Below are 19,893 nucleotides of genomic sequence, written 5' to 3' on the forward strand. Positions count from 1 at the left end.
AGCAAATGGGAGGTTACCCAAGCCGCAAGATAAATAAGCGTGGTTATTTTTCCACTTTAAAAATAGTTATTCTGTTCTTTTTCGAGACTGTAAGAACACTATAGTGAAGCAGTATATATTGAGCACTGACTATATGGCAACGTGTGTTTATGCTTTACTTATACTATTTCACTTACTATTCATAATAACTCAGCGAGAGGCATCATTACCCGCATTTTACAGAGGAGGAAATTAACATTCAGAGAGACTAAGTTATGTGTCAAGCTCTCAGAACTTTTGCAAACAGACAAGATTTGCACTTTATTTTATTTCATACAAAAGCCATACTTCTGTATATTATGCTGTATGGCCTCAAAAATAAAAATAGTATCTGCAGAAATAAGATGAGTTGGGAGCATATATTTAATCAAAAATAAAAAGTCCATAGGTTTTAGACAAATGCATTCTTACCCCACTGCTCAGACCTCTCATAGAACCTGAACATCGCCTGGTGAGCAGGGAGAAGGGGCCCTGGATCAAACAAAAAGTGTGTGACTGATAGTTAATGAAGAGTAGGACATAAGCCTTCAGAAAACAAATGTGAACAGTTTTCGTGTACCAAAGAAGCCTATATCTGAAGTCAGAATATGATGGCTACATTTATTATTAGTAGTAATTATTATTACTTAAAGTTCTTTTAAAGGGAGCGTGGGATAGGACCATTGAGTATCATTTTCTCCTCTTCCGTGTCTGGCCATCTTGTCTCCCAATGTAGGTCTCTCGAAGAAGCAACTGAACCAAATATATGTTTTTAAGTTCTTTCACTTAATTTAGCAGGTTAACCAGTCTATGTGGAAGAAGATGATCATAATTTAGCTTACTGGTTCATTGCAATACTGTTTTTATATCTTAAAATGAAAACATTACAAATACTTTGGGTTATATGAAAACTTTTTGCTTCCTCTAGTTTTGGCATTTTTGTATCATACCATGTGATCCTTTAAAATCAATCACCGTAGCATCAGATTTACCTGGGTGCTAGCAGTCCTTTTACCAGGTACTCATTATCAAATTTATGTGACAATACTTATCTCACGGGATTATAGTGAAGATGAAGTTAAATGAGATAATTTATGCAAACTTTTTGGCACGTGGTGGTACTCAAAATATGGGAATGCCATCTCCCCTACCTCTGCAGCTGTGAAAGATAGTTTAGGAATCAGTGAGAGTGGGGTTCAAACTGGTTCACCTTTTTATGAACTGTGTGACCTTGGGCCAATGTCCTAGTCTCTCTGAATCTCCCTTTTTTCTTCTGTCAAAAGGAAATAATAGTCCTATTTTGCAGGAATGCTCTGAGGCTTACAAGTAAGGTATGCAAAGTATCTGACACACGGTAAGTGCAAAATAAATGGCAGTTTTGTTTATCCTCAGATAAAATGCTTTTTGTCCTATAAAATATAGCTAACAATGAGGTTTTATGAAAATGTTTTTTTGCATGATTGTGGATGATTTCAAACACCTAGAAACTTACTTGGGTGTCATTTTATAGTTGTCCCATCCAATCCTCTTTAAGCCATGTTTGAGTCTCATGGGAATGTTTAAAGTTTCATTATGAAGCCAATGTAAGCAAAGGTATTTATCAGCCATAGTGACCAGTGACTCATCCACTGGGGTACCCCAGCATAACTGTAGGCCAACTTCGCCCTGAAGTCTTGGAAAGGTTACATGACTCAGATGGATGTAGTAGGCATGAGATTACAGGCCAGGAGGAAGAGGTCAGGGCTGTGGCAGTATATTTGACAGGCTCATACACTGCAAGCCTTGTTCCGGGCCCCTTACAAAGCACCTCTTTAGGACGAAAACAAGATGTTCTTTGTAAATAAAAGTTCATGCATTTGAGTAATGAAGTCATTTTCCAGCACTGCAGTGAACGATACTCTTCTCCCAAGCCCTCTGGGTGAAGACTGTCGGGAGAAAGAGGGGCGGCCAGCCAGTCTCAAGAGAAGATATTCGTACAAAGAGTACAGCACCCCACCTCTAGAAAATGAGAGACCTTGCTCAAAAGAGTGGATGCCCTCCTCCTCTGTCATCTGAGATCATCTACTTCTGGCCCGCCCCTAGAATCCCTTTTCCTCCCACTTTCCTGCAAACTAGCCGGGACCACATAAAAGATCTATATAAATATAGCTAAGACATCCGGCACCTTGGCTAAATAAATAAGAGATGTAAGGAAGCAATCACAAAAGCTGAATATTCATCTGGGGCCCTTGGAGGGGCTCCAAACTGAGAGGGGAGGGGAGGCCGCAAGGAAGGGTTGGCCTCGTGTCTGAAAGGCCAACTTGGAGTGGGAGGGCCTGGAAGTGGAAGGTAAAAAGGGAGTGGTGAGAATGGGCGTGGGAAGGAAGCCAGGACAGCGCAGCCCTCAGTCCCGACGCGCCCGGGACAGGAGGTGGCCGGTGCTCGCGGGGCTCGCCCCAACCCGGTCTGTCTTTTGATGCTCAGCGTTAAGCTCCATCCTCTCTACTGTCTTCAGCCAGCGCCTCTGGGGAGAAAGAGAGAAAGTGAACAGAGAGGGAAGAGAGTAAGAGGAGAGAGAGAAAGAGAGAGAGAGTCACTCGCCTACTCTCTCACTCTCCCTGTTTTTATTAAGTTGCTCGTTGGGCTGCCTTGAGTTCCCACATCTGGAAACTGCAGACGCAGAGAAGGTCAAATAAACGAGGCCCCGCCGCATCACTGACCGACAAGGACAGACAGTGGCCGAGCCCCTGGGAGAGCCCTGTTGGATGTCCGCGGAGAGATGGCTTTGAGCTCAGCCTGGCGCTCAGTCCTGCCTCTGTGGCTCCTCTGGGGCGCTGCCTGGTCCGGCGCGGCGTCCGGAGACGACGCCGCTTTGGCTTTTGACATTGAAGGGAGCTCAGCGGTCGGCAGACCAGACCCGCCTGAGACAAGCGAGCCCCGCGTGGCTCCCGGAAGGCTGCCGCCTGCTGCCGCCGAGGTACGGTGTTCCTGCTATTGTCACCCTGCTGGGGCACCTGCGCCCCGCGGGCTGCGTGTGCCATGCTCGTGTCCCTCTCTCTCCCCTCCTCTTTTTCTCTGTCTTCCTTGAGAGTTTCATCCGGACCACATCAGTTCAGAAACTTGAAATAAAAAGTTGTTCTTTGTAAGTTGGATTTGACGTTGTTAGCAGAGAGTTGAAGCTTTGGAACGTGTCACTGTTCAAACTAGCAAAAGTGCATGTGTTCTGTGCCCTCTGCGTGGGTGCTAGACTCATCTGGAGCTGCAGTGGCAGGTCTGTGACTCTCTGCCACTTGTATGTCCCAGTAGGGTCATCTTTGTCAAGCCACAGCACTTAATGTGTGTGCTCTGTCCCTGGCTTCCTGCTCCTCGGTGATGTTAGGACAGTGGGAACAATACTGCGGGACCAATCCTTTTGTCACAAATTAAACAGAAAGTCCTCTGCAGTAGGGGAGAGTGCGGGGGTGGGTGAGGGCCATGGGGCTCTAAAGAAGCTGTTAGGATACTGCAGAGCAGATGCCTTAAATAGACACGAGTCACTATATTCCAGAAACAAGAAGTGATGGTGAAAGTCAAGCCTCATCCCAAAAGTAAAAATGATCAGGAAATGCTATTGATGATATATTTATTCATAGCCATTATGTTGAAAGCGTAGCCAAAGTGTAGAAAGTGGGTAAAGGAGGATGAATCCAGAGTGAGTGATTTAAGAGCCCCCTGGACCGAGGCGGACAACAGCATGTCCAGTGCGTGGGAGATGCTAAGCAGGAGGAAAGTGAAGTCACCTAAGTTCATGGGAAAGGAAGGAGCTGTTGACCTAACAACACACACACACACACACGCGCGCACACGCACACACACACACCCCTAAAGCTATGGTTACAGCAACTATAGAAGCAAAGCAGTACGTGGATTGACACCATTTCTGACAGCATGAAGTCTGGATTATTGCTGCTGATTCTACTAACTGTTAGTATAACTGTGGTTATTCATTATTACTGATAAAATAAGGTTCTTGAAGATGTTCCTTCTCCGGGGGTGAGCCCTACCCATGCCCCAAAAAAGGAGGAGGGTGGGTAGGGCCAGAGCACCCCAACCCCGCATTATGGTGCAAAATGTGACCTCCAGGAGAAAGAGAGGGCACGACTTCTGGTCGACCTCATGCTCAGAACACGAGGAGAAGCCAGACCAGGAAAGGCTCCACACTATGGGAAGGCCTGGCTTCTCCACAGGCTTGGAATTAACCCCTAGGAAGCATTAGGTCCACCTGTTGCTTTGAGCATGGAAAGTCCCTGAATGAAATGCTTCACTTAAGGATAGAGTTGCCAGATAAAATACAAGATGCCCAATTAAACTGGAATCTCAGGTAAACAACAAGTAAATTTTTGGTTCTGTCTCTGCTATTGCATGGGATATATTTATACTAAAAATTTATTCATTGTTTATCTGAAATTTAAGTTTATCTGGGCATCCTTTATTTTTATCTGCTAATTCTAAAAAGATAAGCACATGTAAGTTTTTGTAACTCTCATCCCATAAAAAATGAGAAAATAATTATTTGATTTTTAGGGGACCTTAAATTTATTGTGGAGACCTTGAGCAATTTCTCATAAACTCATATCTTCCGTGAAATAATAGAAGGTGTCACAGCAGAGTGTTTTAGATTGCAGGCTTTGCAGTCTGATGGTCCCAAGTTCAAATTTCAGCTTACCTGCCCCTTACCTTGGGCAAATTACAGATGCTCAAATTGCAGATAAAGAAAGTGAACCTTAGAGAAGTTATTGGTGTCATGTCATACAGTTATCTTGATGAAATTAGGTAAAATATATAGAAAGAGAGTGCTTAACAGTGTCTGACATAGTATAAATGCTTTATACATGCTAAGTGCTATTATTATGATTATAAAATACATGGATGATTGAATTAAAAGAAACCTTTATTGGGGAATACTTCTCAGAACTTTCTTTTTATGGTGCTATTTTACTTAATATTGCTATATCTCTGTCTCTGTCCTTCCCACCAGAAAGAGTGTCCCATAGTGGGTTAAATTTGTAATACTGTCAGAGTCTAATAGGTTCAGAATGTCAGTTGAGGCTTTTGGTTTAGGGAAACAGAAAGAAGCTATTAGTCATTCCAGGAGGGTCAAAGTATATGATGTAGAAAGGGTGGGATTGGGGTAATTGTGTTCCCACCGCATAGTTTCACATGAGGCCTCCAGTGAGCCTGTGGTCCCACGGCGATCCCAACCTCCTGCCATGTGGGTTTCCCATGCTCTTCATAGCCAGTAAGGAGACCTTAAACCAAATACATTCCAGAGGTTTAATAACATGGTACAACCACCCTAGTGAATTGGTTCAGGAGATTATATTTACATCTAGAGAGGGAGAAAGAGACCCTGGACACATAAATTATTTGTGGGAGGTTCAAGATGTGGATGGGAAGATATTCTAAAATTACATTCATTTTATTTGAATTGGATTTATATGAATGGTTATTTATTCCCCAATTCTCCTTCAAAGGGAACGAGGATGAATACTAAGGCAAGCACGGAGCAGTGGGAGGCGCTTGGCTGAGAGCCTCCCTAAGGTTCCCTTGAGCTCCTCCATAGCAGGGCTTGTGTCCTCTCACCCCTGGATCCTCCGCCCTCAACACGGATGCCAGCACACTGTGGTGCACAGTGTGAGTTAAGGGAACAAGTACATGAAATATGCACTGAATACGAGGATGGAGAGTGCTGGGTGACCAAGAAGAAAGGCCCCTCCTTTCCTTCTAAAACAAGCCAAGCGAGTAACCCTGTGCTAATTGGTAGGATTTTCCCACCTTCTGCTTTTTTACGAGCAATTTATGGAGTCCATTGTTGCTGAGTTGATGGTGAGAGCAATGATCCTCAGTAGATGGATGTGGGCGAAGGGGAGACCTTTTTAAAGACGCTTATAAGATCTTTAAACGTATATTCAGTCTTCTAATATTTCATATTTAGGAAAAGAAAGTCTTAATTTCATCGTAGACTCTATAGCAAGTGAAACTAGGCAAAAGTCTTCTTGGCCAGTATGGATATGCAAAAGAACTGGAGGTGGTGCAGGGTGAAGACAGGAACAGTCCCCAAGAAAGGGTACCGGAGTGTCCTTGGGAGGAGTGACTTCTTGTCTATCAAAAAGAAGCAGGGGTTAATAAGGTCAAGAACACTAGGTTACAGGTTGACACCACGTGGCTGGAAAGATACCACACGGAGACTCAGAAGGGAGTGGGGGCTCTGCTGGAAGGACGAAGGGGGAGGCGGGGGAGGGTAACAGGGCTGTCACTGCCTTTGGTAGATAATCGAGGAAATAAGAGAAATAATTGACAATATTGAGCAAAATTCTCTGAGGGGAAACAGGAATTTATCTTCTGGTAACCTGACTGGGTTTTGCTGTTGTTGTTGTTAGCTTCCCTCCTAGAAAATCAGCGTCCCACGAGCCGCGTGTGCAAATCTACCCCACCCTGGACAAACTTACTTGCTGAAAACTTGCAGTATGAGCTAGGTGAATTCTGAGGGACTTTTCCTCTAGACTTTTCACTGTTGATATGCGATCCCATGCTCCAACACATAATTAGGCTCCCTGCCACTAAAGGATTGCAAAATCTTTATCAAAAGACGGTTTAGATCTCTTTCACTATCTGCTTCCCTTTTCCTTTCTTGGTCCCCTTACTTTGATAAAGGTCCTGTAGAATCACATTAGGATCTCTAGTCACTGGCCTAGGCCATCAAATCCCCCACATATAGTCATTATTTCATTCACTTCATATTCATCCAATGAGCAAGTTTGGAGCCTTACCATGTATGGAACAATAAAACAGGCACCAGGAGGGTCAAAAAGAAGCCAGAGTCACATCCCTACCCTCAGAAAGTAAGCAATCTAAGAAAGAAAAACATATACACAGCCGCTACGTAAAGCAGAATGAATGTTCTGTGAGAGTGGCTACAAGCTAAGTGGCATGGGGGTAATGTGGAAAAAGTATTACTCCTGAGCTAGGCCAGTAGGGCACAATCACCCACTCACCAAACACCAAAGAAAGTTCCTGGAAACATGTTTTAGAAGAAATGGAATATAGTAGCAGTAGTAGTAAGAATAATAGCATAGCTTATGGCTAATACTCATTGAGAATTCACCATGTCCCAGACACTGTTCTAAGCACTTTCCATGAGTTATTTTCTTTAACCCTCGTGACAACTCAATAAGACTGGTACAGTTATTATCTCACTTTGTAAATGTGGAAACTGAGGCACAGAGCATTTACCCGGGCACCCTGCCTGGTAAGTGGCACAGCTAGGAAGGAGTTTATAAAAGTAATTCGACTATGCAGGGTATCTAGGAAAAGGTGGTTAGGTAAATAGAACTATCTGTAGGCATAATTTCAGTCAAAGTTTTGGGGATTTCTTAAAATGAAAATACATAAAATGCCATTCAAAGCCCATTTATGCAGTGCTTGCTAGATGAGTAGCATAAGTTGCATAAAATCTTAGGATTGCCAAAGAATTGAGATAACTTTTCTTCCCTGCTCAGTCTAATAACTACTTTTTAAACTACTCATATAAGAAAAAATTAAGACTTAATTGACTTCTACTATGTCCCATGAACCTACATGTATTGTGTTATTTGATACTTACTCAATGGTGAAAACTATGCCCATTTTACAGATGAGCAAATTGGTGTTTGGGGATAGTAAGTACCTTGCCCAAAGTTTCCAAATTCCATTCTCTTTTCCCAACATATCACTGGGTCTCCCTGACAGAGTTCTTTTTTTGTTGTTGTTAACTGTAGCGTTTTCTTGTATCCTGTTTTCCTTTTACAAGCTTATTCTAGTATGTCTCTTCTACATGGAGCTACGGCCTATGTTAGAAGCTTTTGATTTGGATTAATAGGTGGAGAATTCAAAACAGCACCACCTACAGGAGTACATGGCCTATCTTACAGAATTTATTATAAAGTTTGTGGAAATAAAGAATTCCATTTGCTCTAGTTCCAGAGTTCTCTGATTTAACCAGAAGCTTTTTTTATTATTATTATTGTGGTGAAATATACATAACATAAAATTTACCACTTTAATCATTTTTGAGTGGCATTGGGTACATTCGCATTGTTATGCAACCATCCAACTCCACACTTTTTTCATCTTCTGAAACTGAAACTCAATACCCATTAAACAGTAACTCCTCATTACCCCCTGGCCCCTGGCCCTGGCTACTACCATTCTACCTTCTGTTTCTATGAATTTGACTACTCTGGGTACCTCATAAAAGTGGGTTTACGATCTTCCTCTTTTTGTGCCTAGCTTATTTCACTCAGGATAAAGTCTTCGAGGTTTGTCCGTATTGTAGCATGTGTCCAAATTTCATTCTTCTTCAAGGCTGAATAATATTCTATTGTATGTATATATCACATTTTGTTTATCCATTTATCTGTCAATGGACATTTGGGTTGTTTCCACATTTTGGCTACTGTGACTAGTGCTGCTGTAAACATTGGTGTACATACCTGTTTGAATCCCTGCTTTCAGTTCTTTTGGGTGTATACCCAGAAGTGGAAATGCTGATCACATGGGACACAGAAAGTTTTAAAACTCAGATTCTTATAGAGGCCAAGCAAAAAATAACCAGGCCATGAAAGGAACACACCCTGTGAGTAGAGGGACAGCCACTACTCAGTGTTGCTGGGTCTATTTTCTCAAGAGAAGACAGAATCTGGATTCTTAAGTGATATTGCTGACAATTTTTTTAATACCCTGTGGAAAGTATATCTGATGGCCCGATTCATCCCAAGGGCTGTTTGTTTACACTCTCTGTTTTACAGCATTTGAAATGTACCTTCCATCAAAGGCACAATGTGGGCATCTCGCCAGACAGACGTGCTCTGAATCCAGCTCCACTACTTTCTAGCTGTTTGACTCTGAGCAAATTAGTTCATCTTTCAGAGGCTCAGTTTGTTTGATCATAAAATGAATAGAAATGCATTTGCTTTGCAAGATTGTTGTGAAATTTAAGTGAAATAATATATGTAAATTGCCTAACTCAAAGTCTCCCCTCAGTTCTCTCTCTCTTCTGCAAGTTAAGATTTCTAAAATCAGTCTATTTTTATCCAAACTTTTACTTATTCTATAAATTGGATTACTTTCAACTTTTGCTTATAAATTTGCTGATTGTCCAACACTGGAGAGAAAGGAGACTGTAGTTCAGCTTTTATAATCATTGTATCCCTAATGGTTCTTTACACGTAGCCTTTCCCCTGCAATAGGGTGATCTGAGCCATTAAGAGAAATGAACGAGTTTTTCTAAATCCCCGAAAAGCTGAACCAAAAACCGAACACCTTTGATATAAGGACTATAACCTCTTTTTTTCTTTAACAAGTAAATTCCTAAATCTGATTTGTCATAGTTTCTTGCAGTATCTAATGCCAAAATCACTCCTCTCCTTTAGGGTTTTTCCTTGCTCAAGGTAACCATATAAATATAATGATAGCCAGACATAATTTTGAGAGATTTAATTGATTAGAAACCATTAAAATCAGATTGCCAGTTCATACTTTGAGTTCCAAAACTCAGCATTTCCAAACGATTAGTTATTTGTTTTCTAAAACAAGTACATCTGCTAGTTCGTTGAGATATAGTAACCACATAGAAGAATATTTAAATATTGATTCCAGCACTTGCCAATGAGTAGCATTCTTTTTCAACTGTTTTTCTTTTCTGCTCCTAATGTGGTAACGTTAAAGTCTGGGAAATGGTTTACTAAAGGGAAGTTTAACCACAGATGTTTGTAATTCCAACTTAAGTTTCCCATCAAAGTCTTAATGAAATTCAGCTGCCAGCAGTTCGGCTCTGAATCCGAGTCTTTTTACCATGAGAAACTTGGGGAAAACAGCATTCCGAGGCTGAAGGCTAATGGGAAAGTATCCATATTCAAGCCCAAATCCTCTGCATAAAGAAAAAAAATACATAAAGAAACAAATTCCATTTAAAAAAAAAGAGAGGGCTGGTCAGATGTATTTTGGGTAATATGCAATATGACTCTCTTTTCACTTCCAGGACTTTCTTAGTTGGTGTGTTATATTTTGGTGGAAGCTAGAAACTTATTGTTTACCTAAATGGAGTGAAGCATCTACACTTATGACTCCATGAGAAGTGATGAGTTGGAGGATTCCCATAACCTTAACAGCTGCGTTAGCACAAGTCTCTTTCAGACTGGACCAGTAATCCACACTTTATACTACAGCTAAAAGGACCCTGGAGCACAGTGCAGACTTTGTGTATTACTATTTATTTTGCAGTTATGCCCTCCATTAGATGGAGTGGCATGAATACTTTGAAGGAAATCAGGAAGTCTAGAGATCAAAGACTCTTCACTAAAACTCGCCTCAGACATGACTGTTCCATGCAATACTGTTGTCTAGTTACAAAGTGAATTGCAACATGGCATACTCAACCAAGCAGCTCTGTGAAGCCAAATGTCGGCCCCAGAGGAATGCATAATATAGACAGCAGCAGAAGGCAAGAGAAATGTCTAGTGAGCAGGGCATGCTAGGGCTGTAGAGCCATCTAGAATCACAGCACAGAGCCAGTGTGCAAATTCAGGGTCTTGGGCTTAAAATTGCAGGCAGCCTCTTCTTCCACAGTGAGCTATTCCACAGTGCCTTTCAAGCTTCCCGGCCACATTGTGTGTTTCCCCTTGATGAACGGTGATACAGTTTGACAAGCTCAGAGCACCCTAATGTAACCCTTCTTCCTGCAGAGCTGCCATGACTGGGTGCAGCAGGGGGTTCTGTCATCTGTGGTTCTGTCGCTCCCCAGGTCACAGGTGAGGTGCTAAATGCCTATTATTTGGAGATTGAACAGAATCAATGCCTGCAGATGGGCCAGTGTTTCTTCGCGGTGCATGAATAATTGCCTCATTCTATATGTTCCCTCGGAATTGTTGTCTGTCACGATCAATGCCAAGAGACAGCCTGAAATTCCTTTCATAAGAGACAAGCCCCGGAGCCTGTACTGCCACACAGAATTCTCTCTACCACAGCATAAAGGAGACCTGTTTGAATGCAGAGCCAGCGGGTGGTTATTATTGGATGCATAACGCTATTGTACCTTGCAGAGTGAACCATAAAATCAAGGGAATCATAGAATGTTAGATCTAGAATGGGGGTTTAGAGATTCAGCCCTCTCATCTTGTAGGTGAGGGAACTGAGTTGGTGGCGGGGGTGCGGGGGGAGCGAGGGGGCTGCCCTAAGGACACAAACGTCATTAGCGGCAGCCCCAGAAAGCGCCTTCTGACTTCCAGCCTTATGTTTTTCAAATTGTTTCAGTGGACTTATTCATCCTCAGCTGTAGAACTGGGGATCCTTAAGTGCGTTTATCTATAACATCTCTTAGAGGAAAATCGTTTACTTCTAATATACTGTTATAATCACTGCAGAAAATATTTCGGTCAGCGATGGCCCGCACATAGAACAGTGGTCCCATAAGATTAGTACCATAGAGCCTAGGTGTGCAGTAGGCTACCATCTAGGTTTGCATAAGTCAAAATTGCCTAACGATGCATTTCTCAGAACATATCCCCATCGTTAAGCAACGCATGACTGTGTTCACTTTACTGTTTATTGTTTCTATTTATCCGTAAGTTAGGTGATCAATCAGAGGGTCTCACAGAATTGTGCAGAGTGAGACAAGCACTGGACTGTGAGTCTTCAACTGACTATTCTGGTTCTTGGCCATGACACTAACAACCCAATCGCTGTTACCAGTTAAAGGAACCTGGGCAAGTCCCTTCACCTCCAGGGGCCTCAGTTTCTACGCTTGAAAAAACAAAACCAAGGTTACTTCCAGCAACAAAGTTCTATAATTGTCTAACAAATAGGTTAACATTTATACTAGTTAAAGGGAAGCTGGCTTAAGGAACAGAATCACACAGTCACAGTTGCTGTCTAAGTTAGAACCCTAAGATTTAGGAGCACAGATCCTGAGGGAAACACAGGGTGCTGATCTGATGGAGGGGTGAGGGTGGTGCTTTAACGCTGTCCTTTTCCTTGCTTCTTGCAACTAGGGGCACAGGGCTGAGGATGGTCTGCAGAACAGAACACTGGCCCCACCATAGACTGAGCCTTTCCAAGATGACACACCAAGGAGGCTTCCCAGACAACACTAGTTGCAGACACCTACGTGTGTCCAATGAATGTCAATGGTCTCCTACACCAGGGTTCCTGGGTCCACCGTCTGCCCTATCCAGACCCTTCAGGATGGCCCTAAACACGAAGCTCCACAAAGAGAAACAGGAAGGATAACAGTGAAAGTGGTGAGGGACATGAGGAATTACTGAGGGAAGTCTCCTGTCAGTGTGCCTCGTAACAGGTAATGGCACATGACGGAAGGACCAGAGAGGAGAATGTATTTTTACTCCATGCAAAAGGAAGGGAAAGATAGTGATGGATTATTGATTCATTATAAACATGAACTGAAATTACTGTGTTATAATACACACAATACAGCTGTCAACTGAGTCTTCATGATAAGGTAAAGAGGAAGCCTAATTTGATAACCTGCTCTACATCGGGCAGGATGCAACATTTAGAAGCAAATATTTTCAAAGACCTTTCTGGAAGTCAGAATTGTCAGTGTGTGAGGAAACCTGCCCTGGTTCGTGAACGCCTTGATCTTTGCTGGCTATGGGGAAGGGCATCTAAATCATCATGACTCAAAGTGTGGCCCAGGGACGGCAGCATCAGCACCAGAAGGGCACATGCTAGAGATGCAGATTCTCAGTTCCCACCCAAGCACAGAATCTGCATTTGGACCAGATCCCCAGGTTGTCCACCTGCACTTAGAAGTATGAGAAGCTCTAACTTCTAACATGCAGCTGGGCTGGAATTTTGAATGGATGTAGGGGAAATTGAGAACCCAGAAAAGGAGGTTTTTTTGATATAATTACAGGGAGGTCTAAAATATAAAACCAAATCATGGCTGTGTGAGGCTGGTGACAGGCCTCACAGGCCCACACAGGTACTAGCCCCCGGCCTGAAAAGGTGCACTTTAGAATAAAAAACAAGCTTCAAAGCGAACTGCTACTCCGAGGCCTCTGAAGGAGCTAAGGAGTAGGGTCGCTTCCTGAAACCGTGGCCCACACGTTGCAGGTGCTCAGGAAGGGGCTTTTGAGGAGAGACATGAGATGCTAGGGGAGGTTTCCTATTCCCGCCTACTCCCCAGCATCTGTATCCTAGAAAGAGGATCGCTTACAAATAGGGTGTTGCTCGGACTCTTCCAGAAATAGTGAGACGGTAATGCTGCTCTTGCTAACAAGGAAGCTTTCTGAATCAGGATAATGTGTCTTCAGGGAGTGGAGAGTGTGGTCTGTGTCCCAGACCAGAAAGATCATGTTAAGAGATATGGAAGAGCTCGTTCCCCAAAGTGAAAATCCCCAAGGCTAGTCCTCAAGCTGGTACCTTTCAGGAGGGATTGAGATCTGCAGGAAAGCACTCTTGAGTCAGGGTCTGTGCCACCTCCTGCATCAGAGGGGGCATCCCCATTCTCCTGGCAGACTCCAGCTCTCCTCCTTGTGGCTTCAGCCCTCAGAGGGCCCCTTGGTATTTTATAACAGCCTTAGAGGACAGCCACCCTTGAACCCATTCAGGAGAGCTAACCGGCTGATTTCCGAAGATACTTTTCACTTTATTTCCTAAGCACATGATTAGCACTTGCTGTGTCCTAGGCATTGTTCTAAGCACTTTATGAGTAATATTGGTTCACTTGTTCCTTATCACATAATGAGGAAGGCACTACTATTAGCATCATTTTACAGATGAGGAAACTGAGTCACATAGAAGTTATACAAGGTCACAGTTTAGAAAATCTGGCTCCAAGTTCTTAATCTTTGTCCTATAATGAGCCTTGAACATCTACGTTTCTAAATCTCAAGTACTTTACAATAGCTCAGCTAACAAGGGTCCCCAGCATCACCCGGGAATGCCAGAGTGGTCTTGGTTGATGCGTCTATAAAGAACATTTAAATTAGTGATATGTTTATAGTTTGACTTTTTTTTTTTACCTTATAGAGTAAATGAAGTCTATCATCTTGGTAATAATGGGAGGTTCTCCTTTAGACATCATACGAATACAAATTGACATAATGTCTGAATGTGCATGTATTCATGTATCTCCAACTATGCTAAACATTAGTCATATCAGTGGAATCCTGAGTCTGTTTTAGGGACCTACAACTTCAAAGAACTTGATGGAAGGATAAGGAAAGAACTTGAAATGTAGTAAAAGCAGGACCTCAGGGGAAATGATCAAACTATGTCAATCATAGGAAAACTGAGTGAAGATTTAGAAACAGTTTATCTTTTCAATTTTTTTCTCTATAAATGATGGTATAAAAAGAAAGGGAGTTTAGCAACAGAAAAGATTCAGGTCAGACCTAAAATAAACATAGGCTGTTAACTCCTTTCCTAGAAATTTTCAAGCACTACATAAAGCACCATGTCTGAAATAAGTGAGTTATGCGTTCAGCACATGATGATTAAGAGCTGAGTGCTGGAAGCCACAATCCAAGGTGTGATTCTCTCTGAGGCAGACTCAGGGGCTCCGCCTTCCTGGACCAGGAGACTAGCTGTGATGGTCGTCACTGGTGAAGTCCACCATTAACCTGGGAGGAAGAAACGTATTACACTAGTGGTCCCCCCAATATTCATGCCCAAGAATCTCTAATTTCTCCTATTCCTCTAGCCTCGAGTTTTAAAATATTTCACCTATCATATTCATTTGCTAGGGCTGCTGTAACAAAATACCACAGACTGGGTGGCTGAAACAACACAAATTTATTTTCTCACAGTTCTGGAGGCTAGAAGTCCAAGATCGAGGTACTGGGGTTGGTTTCTGGTGAGAGCTCTCCTCCTGGCCTGTAGATGGCCATCTTCTCTCTGAGTCCTCACATGGCCTTTCTTCTGCGCACGTGCAGAGAGGAAGAGAGATCTCTGGAATCTCTTCCTCTTTTAGAAAGACACCAGTTCTATCAGATTAAGGCCTTACCCTTATGACCTCACTTAACCTTTTTCACCTCCTTATTGGCTTTATCTCCAAAGACAATCAGATGGGAGGTTAGAGCTTCAACTTATGAATTGGGAGGGGGAACATAATTAGGTGCATAACACCTACCAAGTGAAGTGCGTTAAGCAATAACTCATTTTTTAATGAGGCAAAGTAGTTTATAACTGCAAAAGAGAGCTTCTGATAATCAGTGGTATCACTCTGTATTAATTTCAGCCAAAAGCAAAAACAAACACGAAAATTCAGCATTTCATTTTAGTTGCCTATTTTTTCTGAGTACGTCACAATTAATTTTAATTAGATATTTTGAAATATGGAAAATAGTATGTCGGAAAATATTATTGCCACCCTATATTGCCAATCAGGTGTCCTGGGACAATATCTTCATTCTCTTATTTTATAAAAGGTACCTACTACCTCAGCAAGTGCCGTGTCCACTACAAAGATGAATAAAACAGTCAAAGAGATAAAATAAGTACACTAACAGTGTAATACAATTAAATTGCTGTGTTATAAAAACTCTTAGAGAGTTTAGAAGGAAGTTTCACTCCTGGTGGAAAGTTCACAGGTGACTTCATGGGAGAAATACCATTTGAGGTGAATCCGTAAGATTGAGGAAAATCCAAGCTGAGGGGACAGGACTGGTAAAGACATGGGGTTTCTTCTAGAAAGGGATATAGTCCCTCTTGGTGGGACTGGACATCAGGGAGTCATTGAAGATTTCAGAACAGAAAGAGACTCAATGAGAACTGTGCTTCATCAACATTAATCTGGTAACAGGCTATTGGACGGATTGAGCAGTAGACAGCAGAGAGCCAGGAATCAGAGTAACCTATGTCATGCATTGGTAATTGTCCAGGAGAGAGTAAGAAGAGCCTCGATTTGAATGGTGGCTGTAGTCTGGAAAGGAGAGAACAGATGCTAGGGTCACTTGCCATATGCTTGTAGAGCAAGGTTGAGGGGGAAGTCAAAGGTCCTGCTGATGTTTGTAGAAATGTATTGCATCATGGGAAAAAAGTCCCATCAGAGACCTTGTAACATAAGACCTGCTAAATCAGTGGCCTTCAAGCTGAGGCTTCATGGAAATGCCTTGGGCATAACTTGGGTTGAGGAAGGCTGGGCAGCAGGAAGTTGGGGCTCTGCCTCCTTCAACCAAAGCATCTTTTTTATGTTTTATAGATGAGTTCCTCATGAGATTTTACTGGGAAAAAAAGGGGTTTCTCTGCTCTAAAATGTTTGAGAACCAGTATGCTTGGAGCTCCTAAGATGATATTCTAAATCATGACAGGTCTCCAAAGTGTTATCCAAAATCTTGTTCAAATCAGTGCCTCCTAGGCAGCTTCCCAGTGGTGCACACACCTGCCTCAGGGCCAGTCCGTGTTGCTGATTGCACAGAGCTGTTGATGCTTTGAGCGTCTCTGCAGTAGCTCCAGACACGAGCTAGAAATCTCTAAACAATTGGTGCTCTCCTGAGAGATATTTTTATGCTTCCTGTTCCTTGTCTAATGATATTTTTGGCCCTTTCCTAGGAAATTAGGAAATTCCACTTTTGTCTCAGTTATCACCTGGGAGTGCAGAGGAAAACAACAAAGGAGTTCTGGAAAGAGAATAGGGTGGCAGCGGGAAGACCAGATAATTGGTATCTTTTGATCCTCGTAGGAATGGTCAGATGTTTGCTTGGTTCTTGTTTTTTTAAACCAATTATTCAATTACCATAAACATCATCTTATCCTAAAACCTAAACCACAGTTTCTTACCTGCACCCTGAATGAAAAAGAGCCTTAGTCTTACTGTCCCCTCCCTCAACATGGTGTTACATCCATCTGTCGTCCTTTATCTTCAAAGACCAAAATCCTTCCACTATGAATATTGTGTGTATTAAAAGGGAGAAAATAAATATTAAAAACTGTATTTTATCTTTACTTTTTCATTGGAATAAAAAAAGTGACACTTTAAGCATTTCTAGTGTCATTAAAGCAAGCTGCAGCTTGTTTTATTTTGCTTTATGACATATATGTAGAACACCGAGGAAGGACTGATCTTCCAATGAATAAGGAAAGCTTCCGGTATCTCTCAACCCATAGCTGGAAGAGTTCAGCTTTTTACAAAGCTATTGATAATGAACAAATGTTATTCACAAATGTTATGCCAAAAATTGGAATTTCCAGTGACTGCTAACTTAGTGGAAAAATAATGTTAATACCTTAGAAAGCTTCCATGGTTTGCAAGGTCTATTCCTACCTGTTTCCACCTTTATCCTTGCAACCATCTTACAGACGAGACAGGCCAGTGGTTATTAATCTAATTTATGAAAACGTGGAGATGTTAAATGATTTACCCAAAGTCTCACAGCATGTAACCTTATTGAGACAGCAGGAAGTTTGGTAGAATTCCAGGCAGTTAGGATGGGAAGAGCCTAGAAATCATGGTGCCATGAATATCATTGAAAGAGAAGGAAACTGGAACCGGAAGTTTAGTCGCTTCCTCGAGGTCACACAGCGGGTTTCCAGAACAGGAACCAGAACCAAGTTTCCTGGCTCTTGGAGCAGTCCCCTTGGCCTGTTTCATCACAGCATGGATGCCATCACCAGAACAAATAATAGGGGTGAGGAACACCTGGTGATCTGTGTACTGGGACATTAAACTGGATCAGACAAGAGCATGTCCTTGTTTACCTTCTTATGTCTTATGTCACAATCTGTGCCTTAGTCCTAAGTAATATAACTACTAAAATATTGTATAAGTTCTCTTGGCCTTTTGGTCATTATATTTATCCTAATTTTGAATTTAATTTATAACCACGTCATTCATGCCTTTTCTTTCATTTCAAGGATTTTTGCTTTGTCTCCATATGGCTATTGACCTCTTAAACTATGCTTTTATCACCTATACTTAGAAAGCTTTCAAGTACAATAAGATTGAAGAATTTCCAGCCAGAGTTTTCTGAGGGTCATACAAAAATAAACTACACATCCTGGATCTTAAAAGGAAGAAAGAAAAAAAGACCTATTTCAAAAATGAACAATGCCCGTTTTGTTTTTAAAACAATTGAAGAACTAATTTTAAAAATCCCCAGACCACATCATGTCTGTTATTCCCCCTGCACGCAGTCATCATTCAGGTTTCCACATGACTTTAAGAAAATTCCCTACCATGTAACAAAAAATTGCAACATGAGAAATTAATGAAGAAAATTAAATGTGTGGTAGCACCAAAGTGGTCCACTCTAACAGTCATACCCCACTGTGACCTTCCCAACCTGCTTTATAGCAATTCTGAGTATGAGCATCTCCACTTTTATTTGTGGAGGTTTCTCACTGATGATTTTAAAGCCAAGTCACTCTACTCTTCTAACAGCAAGGAATATGTAATACCTGTTTCTCAAAGAAAATTCTCAGCAGAACTATAGTTGGTAAAATCCAGGGACTGCCCCACGAATAGCATCTGCTTAGATGTGCCCTGACTCTAATAGAGGATAAGAAATGAGGAGAATTTCAGGGGTTTGCAGCAGCCCCAATGTGGTCAGCAGAATAGGGAGGTCTTCGAGAGGCAGGACATCTCTAACCGGCTGCCCACTCAATGGTTCATTTTCAAAATGGCGGGCACCATCATCCCTTGTTCTATCCCCCCCTCTTTGGAGTGAGGAGGACCCTCAGTATGGGGAGAGCAATACTGTATTTAAGGTGCTATAAATACCTATGTACGGTCAGAGTAATAATCTTCATGAAGGAAGACTATTACTCTTTGTAAGGTGCTTAAAATCTCTGGGTTTTATTAAAGGGCTGGGCCCTTCCTGCTCTCAAAGAGTATTTGTGATTATGTTGGCAGATGAAGCACATTTTTCCTGTGACCTGTGTTCCGAGACGTGAAATATATCAAAATCTTGAGTGGAAATAAACATTTTGTTGTGCTTTTTTTCTGTAGACCATCTTTTTGTCTGCTCTTCCATTCAGTTATTTTGAAATCTGACAAGCACTGGACTCTTTTTTTCAGTTTTAAGACATTATATCTTCATTTCAGATTATCTAAACTGTTTTGATTTTCCTTTGATTACAATCTCTTTTTTTTCAGTCTGCTCACATAAGCTCATTTTCATCTAGAAAATGTGCTTTCTCCTCAAAGTCATGAGTCAGCATGGATTTCCTTTGAGCTTAGTTCCTGTCATCTAAGAAATTTACAAATTTCAAAAAAGGAAAAAAACTGGAATTGTAGTGGAAACTTTAAATGAGGACAGTTTTTTGCTCGATTTCTGCTGCTCATTGACTGGGCTATTGATAGTAGAGTATTGAAAACCAAGTGCACCAGGTTCTTGCTTTACTCCTTGATAGATTCTAAGATAATTAAATCAATCTTGTAGCTACTCAGAGAGTCACAAAACCAAGTATTTCCACCACCATTCTTTTGCTCATCTCGCTTTGGGAAAAATGCGTTAGAAAACAGAATGAAAGAAGACAAAACGAAAATATTCTCTTCTTATAGTTGAATGACATTCTCCCTATGCATAAGTTATAACTTGGAAATTATCGTCGATTCCAAAGTCCCTAACTTTTAAACCACAGGAGAGTCACTCAGGGGACCCTGGTGACCACAGAGAATTAATGAGGCTTCTAGGCATGCCTAACACTTACTTCAGGGGTTAGGGCGTGCCTCCAATATTGTCTACAATGTGCGCAGAGAGAGTGGTATCTCTGTATGAGTATCCTGTAAGCCAGAAAGTTGCTAAAGGTGTCACATGAGTTTAGTCGCTGATATTAAACTAATCCTTCCAAAGAAGATCCCAGAAAGTAGAAATAAAGCAGGTCCCTCTGGTGCCTTTATTGAAGTAGATTACCAGG

The 19,893-nt window shown here is 41.8% G+C and overlaps 1 protein-coding gene across 2 annotated transcripts in view; it reads left to right on the forward strand.

Annotated features, from left to right (window-relative positions):
* Positions 1–2,355: 2,355 nt before the first annotated feature.
* LAMA4 (laminin subunit alpha 4) overlaps positions 2,356–19,893 on the forward strand; it is a 135,019-nt gene continuing 117,481 nt past the window's right edge. For both annotated transcript variants that reach the window (XM_046675768.1, XM_046675769.1), the window contains exon 1: positions 2,356–2,974. In XM_046675768.1, the coding sequence (XP_046531724.1) occupies positions 2,777–2,974 (198 nt within the window). In that variant the 5' untranslated portion in view covers positions 2,356–2,776. The remainder of the gene's footprint in view (positions 2,975–19,893) is intronic.

Source organism: Equus quagga, chromosome 11 (assembly GCF_021613505.1).
Source record: "Equus quagga isolate Etosha38 chromosome 11, UCLA_HA_Equagga_1.0, whole genome shotgun sequence".
Lineage (NCBI taxonomy): Eukaryota > Metazoa > Chordata > Mammalia > Perissodactyla > Equidae > Equus > Equus quagga.